We start from the raw sequence: 21,850 nt of genomic DNA on the forward strand, positions 1-21,850 counted from the left end.
TCCGGAGAGGGACCTCTTCGAGTATGAACAGCATCATCCTTAAGAAGAAACGTTGAGAACCACAGCCGGCTCCTGGTCTCGTGGAGAAACAGCAGTTACATTCTCCCCCTTGATCTCCATCCTGGCAGCTGTATCTGATGAAGCAAGAGCTGCAGCAAGAGAAGATGTCTTCTGCCTGTGAGCGGGAATTTCGAGAGCGGTCCCTGAAGATGACGAATGAGCTGGAGCCTGGAGATGAGGAGCTGAGCCGCCTGAAGGAGGAGAATGAGAGGCTCCGCTCCCTGACCTTCAGCCTGGTGGGTCCTGGTGCCTCCAAGGGTCAGCTTCCTGCCCTGGTCCCCACAAGATTCAGCTTCCTTCCCTGGTGGCCAGCAGGGAGTGTCCTTGACCTTGGCCTGTGGCCTCCAGACTGTGGGATTTCTGACAAGTGGTTCTATTGAGGTGTGGCTAAGACCTGGGTGAGATGAAACCTAGTGACTCATCTCCATGGCTCCTTCTCGCATCCCTCATTCCCACTCTTCCCAGCCCCCAAATGTTAGCAGAATTGATAGCTGTTGCACACATATTCGAAAGTCTTACTAAGCTGGTTTGCTGCTGCCCTGTTGTTCGGAATAGACGAGGCTGATTATAAATGATGGAATTAGCTTAAGGTTGTGGGAGCAGGGCAACGTTTCTGCCTGCAAAATATTCTGGCGCCCTGCCCACGCAGGCATGAGGGAGTGGGGAATGGTAGGATGCAGAGAAGTTAGTGATGCCAAAGCCCTGGAATTATGCAAGCCCTCTGCCTCTCCTCTCCAGTCCCTTTCAATCAATAAATATCTATTTTTTGAACTAGTCCTTCAATAGACGTTCAGGGGTGTGGGGCAGGCCACCGCCTGGCACTGCCACCCCATGGCCTGAACTGTGCCATCACTCATAAAAGTGAGCGTGAGCGGGGAATGACCCACCCGTTGGTGTTCCGCCTCCTGGAAGCTCTGCTTGTGGATTTGTTGAAGGAGCAGCCTGAAGCTGCCTAAACAGTGGAGGTGCTATGCTACCCTCAGAGGCTTTCAGCTTCCTGTACTTTGTTTCCTAGCCATGCACACTTGGAGCTGAAATGCATGTTCTCCATTTTAATTGCTGACCTTGCCTTTTTTCCTGCCTGATGTGCGGTAATAAGGCTAAATCTGCCCACACACCACCATCCTTGAAGCTTCCTGCCTCCTATCCTTGGGACGAGATGATGGGGATGCTTCCCCAGGGGCAGGCCTTTGGGGAGGTCAGGGTCCCTGGGCTGACCTCTCTTTGCACCAGGCGGAGAAGGACATTCTGGAGCAGAACCTGGATGAGGCCCTGGAGAGCAGGCAGGAGCTGGTGAACCGCATCCACTCTCTGAGGGAGCGGGCCATGGCCGCTGAGAGACAGCGAAAGCAGGTGACCCTTCTGGGCCGTGTTTAGGGGCCGGGCTGCCTGGGTGAGGAAGGAGATTCTTTAATCCACACTGAGCTTAAGATCAGCTTTGCCTAACGAATGCATGGGCCTGTTCGTTGATTCCTTTGTCAAAACTAGATTGGGCACCAACTCACAGTCAAAGACTAGAGGTCACGTCTACTTTGTGGGGTGGGGAGAAAACATGTCAGGCAAACAAGTGATTAGAACACAGAGTGATTTCAAGTGCATAGGGGCCCCAGGGTGAGAGCCAGGGATTTCTTTAGTTGCTATAAAAGGCAAGGGGAGGATGAGAGAAAGGAGACAGTGGAAGAGAATGAGGCAGGTAGAGGGAAAATATTTATGCATTTTGGGACATGGAATAAACAAAACACAAATAGACATGCAGCACCCATGCATATTTTGATGACCAAATTAAAATATAATCAACACAGCAACTCTGTAGATGCACGTGGAATCCAGCACTTAAGAAATGAGCGTGAATTCACCTTATTTCCCCTCTAGAACCGCCCCCCTCCCTCTCCTCGAGGCTCCCCCACCACCCATCCTCAGCCCCGCCCTCACAGCCGCTGACCTTCATGGGCCATGTTTGTCCCCCTCTGTTCAGTACTGGGAAGAGAAGGAGCAGACCCTGCTCCAGTTCCAGAAAACCAAGGTGGACTGCGAAATGTACAAGGAGAAGATGAACGTCCTGCAGAGCCAAGTGGTCGAGCTGCAGAAGGAGCAGGACCAGGTACCGGGGAGAGGCAAGGGGCCGGCCAGGGTGACGGGCTGAGGGGCTCCGAGAACAGTGCTGCGCCGGCGGAGTCTCGGGAGGTCGGGAGGCTCAGGAAGACCCCGCCCCTCTGGGTGTGGCCGAGGGCTGGCCGGCCGGGTCACCCGCCCTCGATGGCAGCAGGTTCCAGACTCGGGATGTCTCTCCCGATCCCTGGGAGGTTTCTTGACTCCCCTTGACTGTCATCTCCTGCCATGCCTGCTGTACAGCGTCCTCCCTCCTTTCACTTCTAACAGGGCGTGTTTGTGTGCACCCCACCTATTGGGTGTTACTAGAACTACACACATTTACGTGAGCTGTAAATGGTGGTAAGCTGCAGAATGAGCTGTGTACGGTGCGCACAGGGGAAGTCCAGGATAACCGCGGGCCAGAAACGGGGGGCTTTCTCTAGCTGGACTTCTGCGTGGTGGCGGCACAGCCTCTTTATCCTCTGGGCGTCGATCCGCTCTATCTCGGCTCGCAGGCCTACTCAGCAAGGGATGGATCCCAGATGGAGATTTCTTAGAACCTGGCACAGAAGGACGCACTCCGCAGGAAGGTGTTTGAGCTGACAAACCAGGTCTGCGAACTGCGCCAGCAGGTCCAGCGGCTACAAGTGCAGGCCGAGTCGCTGCCAGGGGTGAGCTCTGCTGCTGCTCAGGTGAGGCGGGGGGCGGGTGGGGATGCAGGGTGTGCTCGGGGTGGGACCGAGCCGGCCACACGGGCCCTGCTGGCACCACCGGATTCAGCTCCATCCACCACGCTGGCTCCCGTGAGCAGACAGTGTGGTCAGAGGTTGAAGGTACCCAGCTGGGCAGGCTGAGTCTCCTTCTGCATTTCCTTTTATGGTAATACTATGCACGTCATAGAAGGGGTAGCTTAGTGAAAGGTTCTGGAGTCTGTAATGTGTGGTGTTTGATGAAGAAAGAAGGCAGCATATGAAGCTGTGCAGGCAGCCACTTGCTCTGGTGGACGATGCCTTCCTGGGATGCTTGAAAGTCAACTATCTGACAGCTGAGTGATAGACCTGGAGGGAGCTATGTTCTCAAAGAACTAAAATTACTGTAAAACCTCTAATTATGGTCTTGCCGGCAGCTCCAGCTCCAAGGCACCCTGGTGGGTGGGCGAGACTCTTCAGAGGTGCCCAGGGACCTGGGTGAGGCACAACCAGACCCTCCCCTCCCTATGCAGGGGCCCTAGCCCTTCCTTCCTACCCACTTACCACATCAAACATGTTCAAAAAATATACATATGTATAGAAAAAAGACTGATGGACAGATAGCAAACTGCTAGCTGTTCTATTTCTGAGTGTGGGAGGACGGGTCAATTTTATTTTCTTCTCTAATCAGCCTGTTCCTCCCCACCAATATTCTTTGTGGAGTATGTTTAGATATATTATACATATAGTATGTATTATTTGTATAACCAGGAAAGAATAACAGATATTATCCAAAAGGAATAAAATGCAGTCACCAAGCTGGTTGCTGCATGTCCCCTTGGTGGCCAGTTCCCACAGTGCTGGGTGTCCCAGGCTGGGAGGAGGGGACATAAATGTTTTGCCTTGAAGCCAATGAAAGGAAACCACTCGGGAGGCTGGAGACAGGGGTTGGGACTTGGTAGAAACCCCAAGAGCAACCAAAGGACGTTTCCTGAATTAACCAGCCTATCTGGGTCTTTGGCAGCCCAAGCAGGAGGCGGGAGCCAGGGAGCCGTGTCTGAAGAGGAAGCAGCGGCTGGTGCGCATGTTTGCCCTCTGCCCGTGGGACGACAGTGACGGCAGCTCCTCTGACGTATGCCAGTTCCTCTGCCACTGCTGGGGCCAGACCAGGTGCACCCTCGTCTATCGGGACAGAAGAGTGTCTGGCACATAGTAGATGCTACAGAAATGCTTATTAAGTGAACCGAGGGGCTACACCTGGATCTACACATTTCACCTGCATCCTCCAATGCCACACTCTGCATCTTGCATGTTTACACCCTGTCAGCGTGTGACCCTCACTAGCCAGTAATTTGGCCTCTCTGGGGCTCAGTTGCTTTATATGTAAAGTGGGACAACGCTACCCACCGTGTAGATTTATCGTAAGAACTAAGCAATATAAAATATAGAAGGTAGGTAATAGAGTGCCCAGCACATAGTAGGTGCTCAATTAATGTGGCCTGGCTCTTTGCTCCTCCCTCCCTTCCCTCTTGCCTCCTCTGCCCTGTTAGTGGGAGGCTGTGGTTTATCATCATTATACTCTTTACACAGTATGGTAGCAGGAGAGGTGTCCCGGGCGTCCCTGTGACAGCCCCGTGGTGACTTCTGCCCCGTCCTCCTCCAGTCTCAGCTCTGGTCTGACCTGAGCGCCACGTCCAGCCGAGAGCTGGTGGATAGCTTCCACTCCAGCAGCCCTGTGCCTCCCAGCCAGCAGTCCCTGTACAAGCGGGCCACAGAGGACTTCTGGGAAGACCCCTCGTCTTTCAGGTAGAGAGGGGCTGGTAAAGGGATCGGATGACTCCAGCCCCCTGGCAGCTCACTGGGACATTGGCTTCCATCTTCTTCTTATGTTTTTCAGTGGCTGCCCCAAAACCCTGGAGGTGGACCAGGGAGGCTCCCTGGGTGCTAAGAAGGGCGATGCAGATTTGGATTACGAGATTGTAGACAGGGCAGGTGAGCATACCCCCCAACCTCTGCAGCCACCCCACCACCCCTGGGCTGGGCTGGCAGAGCCAGGAGGGGAAGTGAAGACAGGGATCTTAGGGAGGCAGATGAGACACCCCAGTTTCTGTCCAGGGGATGGGCAGAGAGAAGCGAACTTGACTACTGCCCTGCCCTGAGCCTCTGGGAAAATCCAGACTACCTGGCAGTTCAAACCAGTGTCCAGATGTGCCGTGCTTACTGGGCGTCCTTTTGTTTTCACCTGGAGGCTAAGGGAGTTGCATTCACCTCCACATCCAGCTTGGCATAAATGTTCAGACAGCTCCAGACACACACCTCGTCTCTCTGTCCCTCCCTGCTCTGACCCATGGACACTTGGGCCTCCCAGTGATATCAGAGGGCAACAGGCTTCCATCCTCACTGTTCCTGGCCGAGGCACCTGCTAGGAACATTTCTCCTGGGTGTTGGCACCTGAGACATTCCCATTTCTCCTGTGGCTTATTCCTCATATTTGTCACTTAACTGGTCCTCCCTCCTTCTCAAGACACAGACCCCTCACGGGCAGCCTCCTTACTTTGCCACCACTGCACATCTGCCTCCAGCCTTGGGCCTTGCACACAGTAGGTGCTTAGCACCCTCTAGATTTCATCCTACGGCCACCAAGGGTCGCGCGTACCCCACGCTGTTCTGCCTAGCGGCACCTTTAGGACAGATGGCCCCAGGCTTTCTGTGGGTCACATGACCAGAAACCTTGCCTTTTGCAAATTCATTGCCATTTTTATTTATAACGGTGATCAACTGAGAGGATCCACCCCAGGTATAACCAACTGGGATGTAAGAGCACGAACAGGAAAGAGTCATTGCTCTTTTTTTTTTTTCCTTTTGTCATTATTCTGCATAATGTCCTGGTTCATATAACTTTAGTGGAATTGACCTCAAATACATCAGGAGTGTATAATTTCACTTGGCTTTGAATGTAAACACAAGTGGCTGTTTGCCTGTGAGCTGGGCACAGGCTGCCTGCAGCCAGTAACTCTTAGTTCTCTGTTGGCCCTCTGGTTCTTGTGAGAGGCTCAGGAGGTGAGAAGGGCAGCCTCACCTGGGCTGGGGGCGGTGTGCCATCTGCCTCACAGGACACATATAAAATACAGGCCTTGGAGAGACTCTGGGGATATCTAGTCCTAGGAGATTGTCAACTCAGAGGCCTGCCATGGCCAGCTGGTCAGCAGCGTGGCCTGGGGAGACAGGAGGCAGCCGATGGCCAGTGCCGGCGATGGCTGCCACACAGAAATACACAGCCAGGGTTATGCCAGATTTGATTTCTCAAGTGAAGCCAGAAATCCAGATTCCAGATTCCCTATCTTGTAAAATGCTAGCAACTCATTCAAGGATTGCAAAAGGACACAATGTAGGTTAAACTCTCGCAGATGCAGCTCTCCACCAGCTACTCCTATTTTAGGGGAGGTGAATCAAGGTTCTACACATCAAGGAAGGGAGGGGCAAGAGAAGGTTCAGCCTCAGCAAAAGACAGAACAGGTAGGGGGTGCCTGTGGTGGCGGCACTGAGGTTGCAGGGGTGAGCCAAAGCTCCTTCAGAAGGGGGGTGACCTTGAGGGGTAGGCTGGCTCGAGGCCTAAGCCCGTAGCTTCCTCCTAGACCTCCCTGAGTCCGAGAACATCCTGCAGCTGTCTTCTGGGGGCCTCCACCTCGCCGCCAGGTGAGCAGAGGGCGGGGTCCAGGGCCAGCAGGTGGCAGAGCAGAGTGAGGACTGTGTCCTCACTACCAGCCTTTCTGAGGCCAGGGAAGGAGAATTCCAGAGCGATGGGACTAGAGGGGGCAGATGGGGAGATGGCCTGGCCCGACTTCTTGCTCTAGGATGCATGAGCTCTGTCCCCTCCCTTTCTGCAACAGTGTCCCGGTGAGGCGGAGGCCAGCCCGCAAGATCCTGAGCCAGGTCACGGTGCTGGCCTTCCAGGGGGACGCACTGCTGGAGCAGATAAGCGTTACTGGCGGGAACCTCACAGGCATCTACATTCATCGGGTCACCCCGGGCTCCGCAGCAGACGAGATGGCCTTGTGCCCCGGCACCCAGATTGTGCTGGTGAGTGTGGCACCAACCCTCGAGCCCCCAGGGTCCTCTCAGGGGTGGGGTGAGTGGGAGGGGCAGGTAACCCAGGAAGCCACAGATTCAACTTGACAAAGATGTATTATTGGATAGGCCCACACTCCTTCTTGGGCTGATGTAAAGCAGAGTGTCACACGTGTTTAGAGGAGAGTCCTGGTGATTCTCATCAAAACCCTGCACCCTTCTCCACCTTGACGTCCTTGAACTCTGGAGGGTGAGCCTGTGAGCTGTTGTAGTCTGGACTATGCACCAGTTGAGAAAGCTTTGGGGATGCGGCAGTCTTGACCCAGGGATCTTCTTATATAGGCTACATAAGATTCTGATGTGGGGCTTTTTTTTTTTTTTTTTTACTGTAATGATCTTATCGTTACTTTGTGTGTATGTGTTAAAATACACATTATAAAATTCACCATTTTAACCATTGGGGGCATCTAAAAATTTTTTTTACTGTAAAATATTCATTAAACTGCAAAAACCATAAATGTACAACTGAATTATTATTAAGTGAACATATGGGCAGGGAGGTGACTTTGATGTAGCCTAAAAGCAGAATTATTAAACATTAGGCCCTTTAAGAATAGCAAAAGGGCTTCCCTGGTGGCTCAGTGGTTGGGGGTCTGCCTGCCGATGCAGAGGACACGGGTTCCTGCCCCGGTCCAGGAAAATCCCACATGCCGCGGAGCGGCTGGGCCCATGCGCCATGGCCGCTGAGCCTGCGCGTCCGGAGCCTGTGCTCTGTCTGCAACTGGAGAGGCCACAACAGTGAGAGGCCCCTGTACCGCAAAAGAAAAAAAAAAAATAGCAAGAAATTCTCGAAACAGGTGTCACTCATTCCTCCCAGGGTAGGGGGGCGGGTAGGGAGTGAAGGCAAGTGCTGAGAGGGAGAGGGAGGGGCTGAGCCCTCAGTCAGGAGTCCCTCGGGCCCCATGGCTTCTCTCTCGCTGTCTGTGTGCTGAGCTGAGTTCTCATGTGTCTCGAATGATCACACACAGAGCTCCTGATGTAAGCATCAGTCCACCCAAGATGAAAGCCCTTCGTCACACTTCTAACAGTCCTCGTGAGATTCTCAGTTATCAGCTCATGTTGTGGTTAAGGCAACGGATCCCCTTTATGAGACAGTCCTGATATCCAAATGGGGCCAATTCAGTTCTAACAGCGTTAAAAACATCTCATTTTTTTTCTCATTATAAAAATATCTACTCTCCTAAATCAAAACAACACCGGGAATAAATGAATGGCTGAGAGCCCTGTTGATTTCACAGCTCAGCAGCTGCTCATCGCCCTCATCCAGGACATGGCTCATCAGAGCACCATGGCCCGCAAGGTGAGGACCAGTCAGCACAGGTCCTAGATGCAGGGTCCCGCTCGGGTGGGCCCTGCCTCTCTCCCCCAGCTCACATCATCTGGAGGGAGGGGCCCAATCAACCCCTCCTTCCACCCAGAGGGTCCCAGCCCCACCTGGCATGGGCTGGAAGACAGGTGGGTACTGGCTGAGGGTCCCAGGTGGAAAGTGTAGGCTGCTAACCTGAGGGAGGTGACACGGCGTGTTTCTCCCCTGGGCCCTCCAAACCTTCACCTGGGTCTGTGTGCCACCCAGCCTGCAAGCTCCTCTACTGCGTGCAGATACGTCATGTATGCTCTCTCCGTCTTGCTCCCTCCATCACCCCATTTGCCTACCATCTGGCCCCCATCCTTATTCCCCACTGAGACCAGGCACTGTTGGGTTCTCCCGACATAGAGCACTCAGCGGTCCCTGAGCAAGGTGCTAGGGCAGCCCCCTGGATCATGGCAGGGCCAGGCCGGGGGTTCCCTACTCTTCCCTCTTGCTTCCCACGGATGCCCTGCTCGGGAAGGGGGCTGGGGGGCTCAGCCTGAGGACCCTCTCCTGCCACCCTCTGTCACCTACCCCCTGGCATGGGGCCTGGGCCTGCTGGCTGTTCAGCAGGCACAGCCTGGGAGTCCAGGGACCACCCTGGATTTGCCGGCGGGGGGCTGGTGTCAGCCCCCCAGCCCCGTGGGACGTCCCTTCTGCCTCGTCCAGCAGCCTTCTGGGGGAGCCCAGAAGCTGGTCCGCATCGTCGGTATGGACAGAACCAAGGCCAGCCCTCTGTGGTCATCCTTTGATGGGGGCCAGTTGGACCCAAGCCAGGTAGAAGGTGAGGCGGGTGGAGCTGGTGGAGGGTCTTTGGAGGCTGCTGTGGTTGGTGAGCTGGGTCAGGGTGATGCCACTCATCTAGGCCAGAATCTGTCTTTAAGAACCATAACTGACGTCTACCTGCCCTTCTGGAGAGCAGCTGAGCTACACACCTTTAATGTCCTTTAACTGACACTCCTACTTCTGTAACCTGCCTCAATAAGACTGTCCGAAGCCACTGGTACAGTCATCTGGACAGCAGTCCTTTTAGAATATTAAAGTCTGAACACTCTCCAAATGCCCAACACTGCACAAACCAGTGGACCCTCAGACAACTGCTGAGTGACTGCTGTGGGCATGAGGCCGTGACAGAGGCCGGCACAGCACAGACCCCTGAGCAGGTAAAACTGTGCAATGAGATAAGCAGAAGTGAACTTGGAGAAAGGTAAATCGTTTTGAGTTTATTTTCTTCTTGAAAAGTGTTTTGAGTGCCTAATATAACCTAAATGACCAGGAGAGGAGATCAGGGACCAGAGAGGGAGGGAAGGACTGGGATCACGTGTCCCTTGAGGCTGAGGGAGAAGACACAGGAAGCTTCCAGATTGTTTGCAAGGATGAACATGGTTTCTCTATCCTCCCTGTGAGCCAAACAAGGAAAAGGTTTTAAACTGCAGCCTATGAAGCTGATCCTAGAGAAGCACAGGGAATCTAATCAACAGGTACAAAGCAATCAGCCGGGGCAGGTGTGGAGGGCGTGGTGCGTTGTGTGCGAGCCCAGCGTGCCCTGTGTTACTTACTGCAGGTGCCAGGGCTGCAGTGGCGAGCCAAACAGACACAGGCCTTCCTGGGAGTGGGGGGCTGCTGCAGCCTGGCGCCGGGCCCGCTCATGGCTCCCTCCTCCCACAGACCCCTCCACTGTGTGCTTCTGGGCCGAAAGCTACTTCACCCTGGTGCCCTACACCCTGGTGCACAGCCACAGGCCCAGCCGGCCCCGGCCAGTGCTCTTCGTGCCCAGGGTGGTCAGGAAGATCCTGATGGAGAAGCTGTGCCTCTTCCAAGGTAAGAAGTGCCCAGCAGGTACGCTGTCTCCTGGGAGTCCCACCTGACTGTCAGGTGGCAAGGAGAAGTATCTGCTTTCAGGAGGGCGGCACGACCAAAGGAGTGTCCTGGGGCTGCCGAAACAAAGGACCACAAACTGGCGGGGCGGGGGCCTTAAAACAGCAGAGATGTGTACTCTCACAGTTCTGAAGGCCAGAAGTCTGAAGTCAGGATGTCTTTGCAGGCTGCACTTCCTCCAAAGGCTCCAGGGGGAGTCCTTCCTGCCTTTTCCTGCTCTGGTGGCTGCTGGTGGCTTGTGACTGCATTACTCCCATCTCTGCCTCCTTGTCTGCGTGTCCCTCTGTCTTCATGTTACTTTCTTACAAGGAGCCAGTCATGGGATTTAAGGCCACCCTACTCCAGTGCGACCTCATCTTTACTAACCACATCTGCAAAGACCTTATTTCCAAATAAGGTCATGTTCTGACGTTTCAGATGAACATGGATTTGGGGGGTATGTTATTCCACCCAGTGCAGCTCTGCTGGCAGATAGGTTTGTACTTAACCGGAGTTAAACAACCAAAGGGCTCCATCCACCTGCCCAAAGCCACTCAGTGTAGGGCCGTGGAGATGAACTGGCCAGTGGGAATCTTGGGTCCCATTGGCCCTGCTCAGCAGGAAAGGTGGCTCAGCTGGTTGGAGAGTGGAGAGCAGGAGTTAGCTCCTTGGCTTTCTTCCATCCACCCATCACTGGTTGGTGGTTGCCTCAGAGAGTTAGGCTACAAGCTGAGAGTGAATAGGGCCCTGTCCTTCTCCCCTGGAGTTCACAGAGGGGACAGAGAGAAGCAAGTGTGGCCCACGCAGTTCCTCCAGTGAGCACCTGCTGTGTGCTAGGCTCTGTGCAGCGGGCTAGAGATAGAGAGTCCAAGAGGCCCTCAGGGTCTATTCTGCTCCTCTGGAGACAGACACCTAAAGACGTGGCAGACTGACCCATCTTAGCTCCACAAGTGATCCAGAGAGGGATTCTTTGGAGGGGGTGGGAGTGGGGCTGCAGTCTGACGGCAAGACAGGACAGGAGTTTGCGAGCAGAACCAGGAAGTCCAGGCTGAGGGAGCAGAGTGTACAAAGGCACTGAGGCACAGACGGCACCATGGGGAGGCAGTGGGTGCCCAGACGTGCCGTGGTACGTGGTAGGCAAGGGGACATGATCAGGCCCGATCTTTGAATCAGGCCCGTTTTCAAGTGGAATAGAAGACGGACTGGAGAAGGGCTTGGCTAGGGGCTGGGCCAGAGGTGGTACAGCAAAGCCACAGTGGGGAGAAGAGGGCAGCCCCAAGAGCTGTCTGCCAGCTGTCTGCAGGATCTGGTGATGCTCTGGAGGGTGGAGGCTAGCAGGAGGGCACGTGCAGTTCTCACTTGGGAGACTGGGTGCTATTCAGGAAGAAGGGAAAAGTCAGGGTGTGTTTTTTTTTTGTTTGTTTTTTTTTTTTTGCGGTACGCGGGCCTCTCACTGCTGTGGCCTCTCCCGCTGCGGAGCACGGGCTCCAGACGCGCAGGCTCAGCGGCCATGGCTCACGGGCCCAGCCGCTCCGCGGCATGTGGGATCCTCCCGGACCGGGGCACAAACCCGCGTCCCCTGCATCGGCAGGCGGACTCTCAACCACTGCGCCACCAGGGAAGCCCCAGGGTGTGTTTTAACATGTTTATACAGGGCAGAAGTTCTCAGCCTGGGCACGACATTTAGGGCTGGATCATCCTCTGTTGTGGGCTCTCCTGTGCATCACAGATAAGCAACATACCTGGACCTCAACCCATTGGATGCCAGGAGCATACCCCCTTCCCAGCAGTTGTGACAGTCAGAAATGTCTCCAGACATTGCCAAGTGCACCTTGGGGGTAAAATTGCTCCTGGTTGAGAACCACGGATTTAAGGGATTTCTGGATGTAAGAAGTTGCATATGTAAGTTCGGAGCTTGGGAATGATTTATAAACCGACGGGTTTATCTACATTTGTCCGTCTTTCCTTCTTTCCCTCCACTCTTCCCTCCATCCAACCTTCCATCCATCCACCCACATCCTGGCACTGGCTAGGCACCTGCTGTGTCCAATGGTTTCGGGTGAATGTACAGGGCATGGACTCTTCCAAGCAGGAAGAGCAGGGTCAGGTTTATAAAGAGGACACCCTAGGAAGAACTTGCCCCAGAGCTGGTGGGGGTCCGTGGGGGCAGACCCATGGGTGTTCAGCATGGGCTCCTGGGAGAGCGGCTGGGTGGGTGACATCCCCATCAACTGTCACCTTCAGCATACCTGAGCCAGGAGGAGTATGATGCCTCCAGCCAGAGAGGGAACATCATCCAGGAGAGGGAGGCACCTGGTGGTCGCTACTGTGTCACCTGCAGAGCAGTCGAGTCCCTCATGGGAAAGGTAAGGGGTGGGGTAGGGGCTGTGAAGAACTCCATCTTCAGATAACGGCAGTGGGAAAAGGAAAGGCCAACCTCCAGGGCCCCTGGACACCCCAGGTTGGTGCTCATCTTGTCTCTGGCTCCATCATGGAAAGACCAAACCCCGTTTCTGCCATTTGGTGTCCACGTGACCTCGGGCGGGACTTTTAACTTCCCTGAGCCTGTTTCCTCAACGCAGGAGATGTTTAATAAACATTTGCTAAATTAGTAAAGTGGAGATAACACTCCATGTTTTAAGACTCAAACAAATATATGAAAAGAAGCTTACTGTGAACTATAAAGTTTTGTGTTGATACAAAGCAGCCAGGAACAGCTGTGAGTCAGAGGCACAATGGCCCCCCATCCTTCACAACCCCAGAGGTTGATGGAGCCATCCAACTCCTAGGATTTGAGCTCTACACAGTCTCCCTCAATCCCGATGGCCTCTGATTTCTAGATTTCCCAGGCAAAAAATCAAACGGATGGAAACTTTTAAAACTGTACAGCCAGCACGCTCATATACAAAAGGGCATTCCCGAATTCTTCTCCCCACCTCCTTTACAAACTTCAGTCTTGCCTGTACCCTTCTCTCCCTTCTCTCAGCATCACTCCTGGGTGTGGGCTCCGCTCGCTTCCTCTAAGGCTGAGGCTCACTTCCCTCCCCTCTCCCCCCAGAACACCCACGCCCTCCTGGACGTCCAGCTGGACAGTGTCCGCGTCTTGCACAAGATGGAGATCTTCCCCATCATTATCCACATCTCCATCAATGAGAAGGTGGCAAAGAAATTCAAGTAGGTGTACCCCTGGGGGCTGGTGGTGAGGTTTGAATGGGCACCAGAACTCCCCATAAGGCCCATGGCGACCACATCCAGAGCCCGTGATGGGGTTTCCAGGATCTCACCTTGTGCCAGCCTTGGAAGTGTCACAGGGCAGTTCCCCTAAAACATCCAGGATAGAGGTCCTGCAGCCCACCCCCGGGGGAGCAACCCAGAGGACAGTAAGGTGAGACCCTAGAACCTGACTGACCTCGGCTGAGGCCACATGTTTCCTGGGGTAGAGTTAACAGTCCATCTGTGTTAGGTAAGGACAGAGACTGAAAAACACTACTTGGTCCATGGCTGGGACAAGCCCAGATATCCTGCTGCCCCCTTTATAATTTGAGAACCGAAGTTATAAACTAGATGTGCCACCCCACCCCACCACCTCCGTTAGTGCAATGTCATCTAGGGCCCCAGTCACATCTGCTTCACAAGGCACTGGGTCCCCTCGAAGCAGGCCATCTGTGTCTAGGGGCATCTGTTGCATCATCGGTCCATCCAGGTCCCTAGAATTCCAAGCCGGCGGCTGATTTCTGGGGCTCCGTGCTGGGAGGCTGGTGCAAGGCTCTCCCTGAGCCACCCTCCCACCTCCGGCTCTGGCAGGAAGGCTCTGCAGCAGCTCGGCACCGCAGAGAACCAGCTCCTAGAGGCTGCCAGGCAAGAGGAGGGTGAGCTGGATGAAGTGCCCTGTCTGTACAGCAGCCTGGCCCCCGACAGCTGGAGCGACCTGCATGCCCTGCTCGGCTGTGTCCACCTGGCCATTGCAGATGAGCAGAAGAAGGTTGTGTGGACAGAGTAGAGGCCTTGCTGATGGCCCCTGTGTCATAAACAAATTCAGAAAATGAACTTGGTATATTTTACTAAAATAAAAAGCTTTTACAATGCTCTGGCTTGTGGCTTCCCCACCATGTCCTCCAGGATGGAGTTGATGGAGGTGGGAAGGGTGATGGGAGCCCATCCACTTGAAGGAGGATGCCCCCTTTCTGGGTTTTCCAGGCAGGCGGAGGCAGGGCAGGTCTGGAGCATTCCATGAGTACTGTCTGTGCTACAGACTTGTGCTCACCCAAACAGAATTCACCCAACCAGAGGATGGGGCGGTTTCAGGCCTTGAGCAGAGACATCTTCATCCTTGGACACTCTCAAAAAGAAGGGCAAGCTCTGCCCATACAGACCCGAGGATGAAACTCGTCATTTAGGGAGCCTGCCAAGAATCAGTGGTCTCATGGAAACCCAGCCCCGGGCTCAGGAGCCTGACTGTGAACAAAGTGAAAGAAGAAGACAAGCCCAAGTTTCCTTCAAAGGCTCCCTCCAGACCAGGACTGACAAACAGACACTGTCCCCTCATTGAGTGCAGTTTGCACTCACCCACCACCCTCGTGGCACACAGAATCCCATCTCCTCTCAGGTGAAGGGCACAAGAACGTCTGTGGGTTCCAGAGAACCAAGAGGGACTGAAGCCCCATGTCCCAGACCCTTCTTCCTGCTGTTCCCCAGACCACCTTCACCTTGTCACAGGTTGGGGACCCTGCACCATCCTGGGGACCCCCCAGGGAATTCCTGTGCCAGGACACAGCTCAGACACAGGACAGTGGTCCCCCACTGTGGGGGTGGGGAGGGCCTCACAGTTCGTTGTGGAGTGGCCTGCACTGGGGAGAGAGCTTCTCCTCTAGCACCCCATTGGGAGCACATACCCAGGGGTCGTGGGTCTCCCACTGCCACTTAACCAGTTGGGTCTGAAGCAGTTCCAGAACCTGGGCATAGCCGGGGTCAGTGGCCAGGTTCTGGGTCTCGTGGGGGTCCTGGCTCCTGTCAAAGAGCTCCCAGCGTTCCCGGTAGTAGTAGTGATGCAGGTCCTTGTACCAGCCCGTGGGCCGGCCGGCTGTGGTGCGATTCAGGAGGTCCTGGAAGGTTGGCGAGACGTAGAAGTCCTGGTCAATGGGAAAGGGCATCTTGAAGTGGAGGTTGTGCACAAGGTGGAAGTTCTGGTGGTGCACGGAGCGCATGGGGTAGGACATGGTGACTTCATGGTGGCTCTGGCTGCCAAAAACCGTGGTCCAAAGAGGCTCTGCCTCCAGCGCTGGGAGGAGGGACCGCCCAGTGAGCTGGACAGTCTTTGAGCCAAAGATGGCATAGCTGGGGTAGGGGATAGAGAACCAATCCAAGATGGTGGGCGTGAGATCTGGAAAGGAGATGACATCTCAGTAGGGCGGGGCCTCCAGGGCACCAGACCCACCCCCGTGGAAGGGCTGAATCCAGGCCACTCTGGAAGCTGGTGGGCCACCTTGCACATCAAATCACCAACAGGAAAAAGCTACTACAGGCCAACCCATCACTGCTGCGTCACCCTCTGGGCCGTCATGCTTTCAATGCCATGACAAGAGCCCCCAACTTGGTGATACCCAGGATCCTTCTAAAATCCTTCAGACTAGCGAGGAAGCCCCCACACAGGGGCCTATTCCTGTTCTGTGCTGTGGCCAGAACGCTTCCTGACCTTGGGGCCAAAGGGAGATGTGAGCCCTGAGCCCACAGGGGCCCAAGCATGCTGCTGCCCTGACCCCTCAACGTGGGGTCAAGAGGCATCAATTATCACCTGGGAATTTGTCACAAATGCAAATTTTGGGGCATCACCCCAGACCTACTGAATCAGACACTCTGGGGTGGGATATCTGGATACTAGCAAGTGCGCCAGGTGATCGATGCTCACCAGTGGGCCAGTGGAAAAATGACTGGCTTGAAGCCAGTGAGACCCAAACTGGAATCCAAGCTTGGTGCTTACAAGCTGTGTGACCTTGGGCTCCTAACTTCATGTCTCTGAGCCTCATTTCTATATCTGTAGAATGGGGCTGACCATCCCTTCCTCACTGAGGTGATGTGGCAACCGCATAAGGTAGTGGGTGAGGAGCTACGTCTGGTCGTGGTGGTCCCACTAAATGTCTTCTTCCTTCTCCGTTCCCCCTCCTCGACCCCTGCTGCATGGAATGCAGAGTCATACCTAGGAGGCTCACGTAGGCCTCGCTGACCTGGCCCCAGCGTTTTGGGTGCTCTGGGGATGACACCAGCATGGGCTCAGCAGTGCCCGGCCAGTAGAGGTTGGTCCTGCCGCTGGGGAAGGGGATACCATTGTCGGATGTGAAGATCACCAGGGTGTCATTCAGGACACCCGCCCCACGCAGCTCCTGGAGCACGAGTCCAATCCCTGCAGGGTGTGGAGGGGATAGCAGAGCTCAGCCGCAGGCAGATGCGCAGTTGTGGGAATGCGTGTGCACTAAAGCATTTCTTCATCTGGCTGCTGAACCCTGCACCATCTTTTCCTTCAATCACCCCGGCCCTCCTTGCCACCAGCCAGGCCTCCCACCCAGCACTCTGCCCAGGGCCCTGTCCTGGAGCAGTACTTGCATGGCCTCCACCTGAGTGCACCCCTCCAGGACACTGGCCAACCTTGGCAGTTCCGTGTCACCCCTATGCAGCTGCTACCTGCCATGCAGTGGTTTCTGTGTTTCCTGGAATCTCCCCATGGAGGTAATAAGGATGGTCTTGGGTGGGGCCAGAAGATAGGATTCTCTCTACACCCACCCCCTTCCCAAGTCCCCATGAACTAATGGTACCAACAGGGAAACGATAAAGGCACCAACCTCCCAGACTGGGTTGAATGGTGGTTCCCCTAAAAGATATGTCCACACAGAACCTGTGAATGTAACGTTATTTGGAAAGAGGGTCTTTGCAGATACAATTAAGTCAAGGATCTTGAGATGAGATCATCCTGACATACCTAGGTGGTCCTTAAATCGAATGACAAGTGTCTTTAAACGAAGAGGAGGGCCACAGACTAAAGAGAAAACACAGGGAAGGAGCTCATGTGACAACAGAGGCAGAGACTGGAGTAATGCTGCACAAGCCAAGGAACACTTGCGGCCACCATGAGCTGGAAGAGGCAGGAAGGACTCTCCCCCAGAGGGGACACGGCCCTGTGGCACTGTGATTTCTGGCTCTGGCTCAAGGTGGAGGCCCAAGCTGTGCCCTATCCCACCACCTGGGCTCCCTGAACTCACCTTGGTCCATGCGGCTGATGGTGGTGTACTGCGCGGCCAAGTCAGCTCGGGCCGCCGGTGTATCAGGGACAAAGTAAGGCACCTGGGATGGGGCAGGTGGGTGGCAAGTCAAGGTTAGAACAGATAGGTTGGGTGGAGGGGGCAAAGTGGCCAGCGCTTGAATTAGGGTGGGAGATACAGGTGCCAGCCTTCCTCCCAGGGCCCAAAATCATCTCTCTTCCTGAATGGATTATCCCAGAACACCCACGCTTCTGGGTACATCATTCCATGTCTTTACGCTTCTCTCTGCCACCCCACAGATGGGGCCCTGGCTCCAGTGAGTCAGTGGGTTTCTTCTTACACACCTGGGGCCAGGGCTGCCAACCCACGAGAGGGGCACAGGTCCCCATATTTACAGGGTGGAGGACGAAGGGTAGTTCTCAGAAACGTGGTGAGGGGTCCTCCTACCTGCACATCCTTCGGGTTGTAGGTCTGCGGGGTCCAGTCTGGGATCTGCCCCATGCCACTCTCTCCATTGCCAAACTTCTCACAGAAGGCCCCGTACTGTGGCTGGGAGTGCCCGCAGCGGTGGGGGTCATGGAAGGCGACATAGAGGAAGAAAGGCCTGCAGATGGAGGGATGGGCTTGAGCGTTGAGGTCAAGGTCAGATGGCTGACCCACCACCTGGCTTCTACCCTGGGGAGCCTCATCCTTTGGGAAGGAACACCCCTCAGCTTTGCCTACTCCCCTACAACTGAGAGCCTCCCCGTGATCCACACTGCCTCAGTGTCCCCATGTCCCCTCTTCTTCTGACCAGATCAACTTGAGCATCTGGAACCTTCTCCTCCACCCACACCCCAGCTGTCTGGAGACTCCAAGAATCCCAACCAAAGACTCTGGGATCTGCATCCAGTATTAACTGTCCAGAGGTCTGGCTGTGTGAGGGCAGTAAGGGGGAGGGACCCTCCTCACACCTGTTGTCCCGAGCCTGCAGGAATTTCCGGACCAGCAGTTTCATTCTAGTGATGTTCCGCCCCACCTGGAGGACAGAGCCATTCTCCTCCGTGTACGCAAAATCAAACGGGTACACCGTCTCCGGCCCCACGTGCTTCTTCCCAATGATGCCTGGAGTCGGGGAGATAGGCCTGTCCAGAGCTCTTTCGGTCTCCCATTCCCCTCTGCCCCCTTCTCCACTCCCCAGGCCCTGTGTCTTGCTGTGGCCTCCAGGAGGCAGCCGGGCCCTTGTTCTCGTGTGCCCATGGCCCAGCCAGAAGGCCCAGATTCCTTGGGGTCAAGTGCTCAGAGCAGGCAACACAGGGCCCATGGTGGCTCGGGACAAGGCCTTGCCCCTCTGGGGCAGGGAGGTAAGTTGCTGTCCTGCCCCTGTGGCTACACGAAGCCCCTCACCTGTGAGAACACCAGCTCGGCCCAACAGCAAAGGCAGGCTCTGCACCCGGTCGAAGGAGTTGAAGTGGTGGACATCCTGGTGCAGGCCATACATTCCATTCTGATGCTGCCAGCAGAGATGCTGTGAGGCCGGGCGCCTCCTGGCAGCCAGGGTCCTGTCCCCCACCCCACCCCCAACGCTTCTGCTCTCCCAGGCTCACCAGCCTGGCCCTTTGTAGGCCCCTGATTTAGAGTTCTCATAGAGGTTTTCTCCATCTCTCACTCCCCGCCCAACAGGCCCACAGGTCCCTACCATGGGACGACAGCAGGAAATACAATAGACTGGGAGAATGTACACTAAAATTAGGGGTGGCTTTTATTTTCTTCTTTTTGTGTACCTGTACTTCTCAATTTTTCTATCAAGAGCACACATCGTAGAGTGAAAACCACACCAACAGGCCTCTTTTTATTAGCTGACGTTTTTAGAGTGTAAAAAAAATTGTTGTACGTGTTGCAAACTCAAACAGGCTAGAGAGATGTAAGAAGGAAAATCCCTGTCCTTATTCCTGTGGCTCACTGCCCAGAGGTGAGCGTAGCCTACAGCTGCCTGATTGACCTTACAGGAAGCTTCTGTGTACAGGCCACAGTCTGCTCTTTATGTAGGCCTCCTACTCACAGCCTCAGGCTCTCAGAAAGGGACGTACAGAGCATCCCCCGCATAAAATAACGCTGTGAGATAATACATCAGGAGTAAGTGTCCATGTACACCCAGGTTCACAGCAGCATTATTCCAACAACCAAAGGTGGGAGAAACCCAAGTGTCCACTAATAGAGAAATAGATAAAACAAAATACGCTCTATCCACACAATGGAACATTATTCAGTCTTGAGAAGTAGTGAGGTACTGACGTATTCGGGTGACGCTTGGGGACATTATGCTCAGTGAAACCAGCCAGCCGCAAAAAAGCAAACACTATATGATTCCACTTATGTGATGTACCCAGAGTAACCAAATTCACAGAGACAGAAAGTTGAATGGTGGTTGCCAGGGGCTGGCGGAGCAGTGGGAACAGGGAGCTAGTGTTTAATGGGGACAGAGTTTCAGTTTGGGGTGATAAAAAAGTCCTGGAGACGGATGGTGGTGATGGCTGCACAACAATGTGAATGTACTTAATGCCACTGAACTGCAGGCTTAAAATAGTTAAAATGGTAAATCTTTCATTACATGTACCTTAGCACAATAGAGTAAGTGCCTTAAATGGCAGCTTTTATTGTCACAAAAGCTCCTGGGACAATATCATGAAAAGAGTTAACACTGGGCTGGGCAAGTACCTGCCAGGCACCTTGCTGTGAGTTTTACATATAGAGAGTTAACTTGGCCAATCCTATAGTAATCCCAGGAGTGAGGTATTACTAACACCCCATCTTTCAGGTGAGGAAATTGAGGCACACAGAGATAAGTGATTTGCTCACAGTCACACAGTGGTGGAGCAGGGCTGCACTTGGACCATTTGGCTGGGGGTGGGGGAGGGAAGGTGGGCACATCCCCAGGGAGACCAGGGAGGGGTTCCCAGCAGCAGAAGCCTTGGGGGCTCTCCCTCCTCCTGAACCCCTGCTGCCCTCACCTGGGGCAGGCCAGTGAGGAGGCTGGCCCGGCTGGGAGAGCAGCTGCTCACGGAGGTGAAGGCATTGCGGAAGACAAGGCTCCGGCGGGCCAAGGCATCCAGGTGAGGGGTGGTGATGGCACTGTTGTTGTAGGCACCACTCTCAAAGCCTCCGTCATCCGCTGAGGAAGGAGGGAGACATAGAGGACCTGATGGCCTGGGCTCAGAAAGAGCAGCATGTGGGAGTGAGAGAGACCTGGGTCCTGCTGCAGTGGCCTGGCAGTGATGCCCAGGCGGGTATGATACCTCTGTAGACTTGATATCAGGCAGGTGTGATTTCCAAGTGGGAATGACCCAAGTGGGCATGATATTCAGCAGGCTTGTTACTTGAGCGGGAATGCCACCAGGCATATACGAAAACTGGGTGAACATGTTAGTAGGCAGGCATAAAACTGAGGGGAGCATGAGATCCAAGCAGGCATGATTCGGCAGTCCTGGGCTCTGCAGACGTGCCTGAGGACGTGGATCCACGTGCTGGTTCTCCGCCAATGCCCCTGAGATAGGGGGAGTTGAAGGGAGCCGCTCTGTAGGGTGCTGTTTAAGTTACAATTAGCTGAAGGACCTGCCCCAGACCACAAAGTTAATCAGAAACAGTGGCCCTGGCAGACAGCCAGACCTCAAAAGAGGAAAGAATCAGGTTGCCTTGTGATAGCTGGGCTCTGGTTACCCAAGCAGAAAGTCTCGTGAACAACAGGGCACTAGAGGAACTTGGGGTTTCACGGAGGCGGGGAGGGCCAGGGGAGAAGGCGGGTGGGTGAGTGGGGGCTGCTCCCTTCAGCCAGGAGAAAGAGAGTTGAGCCACAGTGCTCTGGGGTCTGAAAAGGGAAGGGAAACGGGGTTATCACTGCTGGGGAGAAGATGAGAGATCCAGGGCACCCTGCTGGTCTCTGAGGACTTGGGCACCAGCCCCTCTTCTGGCATCCCCTCTGCGATCTGTGGAAAGCCGCCCAACGCCCTGAGGTGGGTGGGGACCCCAGGCTTAGCCCTGGCTGCTCTGGTCACGGTTCGGGCTACAGGGTCAGAACCGGGGGCAGGAATGGGGTGTGAATGCTGGGGCCGAACCCTCCAGACCCTGCAGTGGGCAGGGCCGCCTCTGCTTGCCTCTCCAAGGAGCCGACCACGAAGAGTCTGGGGTCAGCAAAAAGAGGAGTCGGGAAATGAACGGCAATGGGGTCTGCAGGGCACGGAGGGTTAGCGCTGGCCTCTTCCGGCGGCCGTGGAGGGCGGTGCCCGGGGTGCCGGCGGGTCGGAACTTACCGAGGATCAGCAGCACGTTTCGGGGGCGCGCCCGGTGCACACAACAGAGACCCGCTACGAGGAGCAACACCCAGCAGGCCGGCCCGGAGCAGCGCATAGCGGCAGTTCCAGCCGGGCGCCGCCCCGCGGTCACGTGAGCAC

At 54.9% G+C, this 21,850-nt stretch overlaps 2 protein-coding genes across 2 annotated transcripts; one reads left to right on the plus strand and one right to left on the minus strand.

Annotated features, from left to right (window-relative positions):
- Positions 1-134: 134 nt before the first annotated feature.
- CARD14 (caspase recruitment domain family member 14) lies at positions 135-14,258 on the plus strand. The gene is given in 15 exon segments (XM_049702040.1): positions 135-296; positions 1,294-1,413; positions 2,036-2,161; positions 2,667-2,843; positions 3,865-3,972; positions 4,504-4,646; positions 4,738-4,832; positions 6,476-6,536; positions 6,731-6,969; positions 8,207-8,268; positions 8,986-9,109; positions 9,985-10,155; positions 12,418-12,539; positions 13,232-13,347; positions 13,978-14,258. Coding segments are annotated over 15 exon segments (2,019 nt in total). The 5' UTR covers positions 135-137; the 3' UTR covers positions 14,174-14,258.
- SGSH (N-sulfoglucosamine sulfohydrolase) lies at positions 14,217-21,844 on the minus strand. The gene is made up of 8 exons (XM_004275549.3): positions 21,710-21,844; positions 20,414-20,574; positions 18,810-18,915; positions 18,377-18,527; positions 17,871-18,027; positions 17,424-17,505; positions 16,367-16,570; positions 14,217-15,553 (listed from the first exon to the last, which is right to left on the minus strand). The coding sequence occupies exons 1-8, from the start codon at positions 21,804-21,806 to the stop codon at positions 14,994-14,996; spliced, it is 1,518 nt and encodes a 505-aa protein (XP_004275597.1). The 5' UTR covers positions 21,807-21,844; the 3' UTR covers positions 14,217-14,993.
- Positions 21,845-21,850: the final 6 nt, after the last annotated feature.

Source organism: Orcinus orca, chromosome 19, assembly GCF_937001465.1.
Source record: "Orcinus orca chromosome 19, mOrcOrc1.1, whole genome shotgun sequence".
Classification (NCBI taxonomy): Eukaryota; Metazoa; Chordata; class Mammalia; order Artiodactyla; family Delphinidae; genus Orcinus; species Orcinus orca.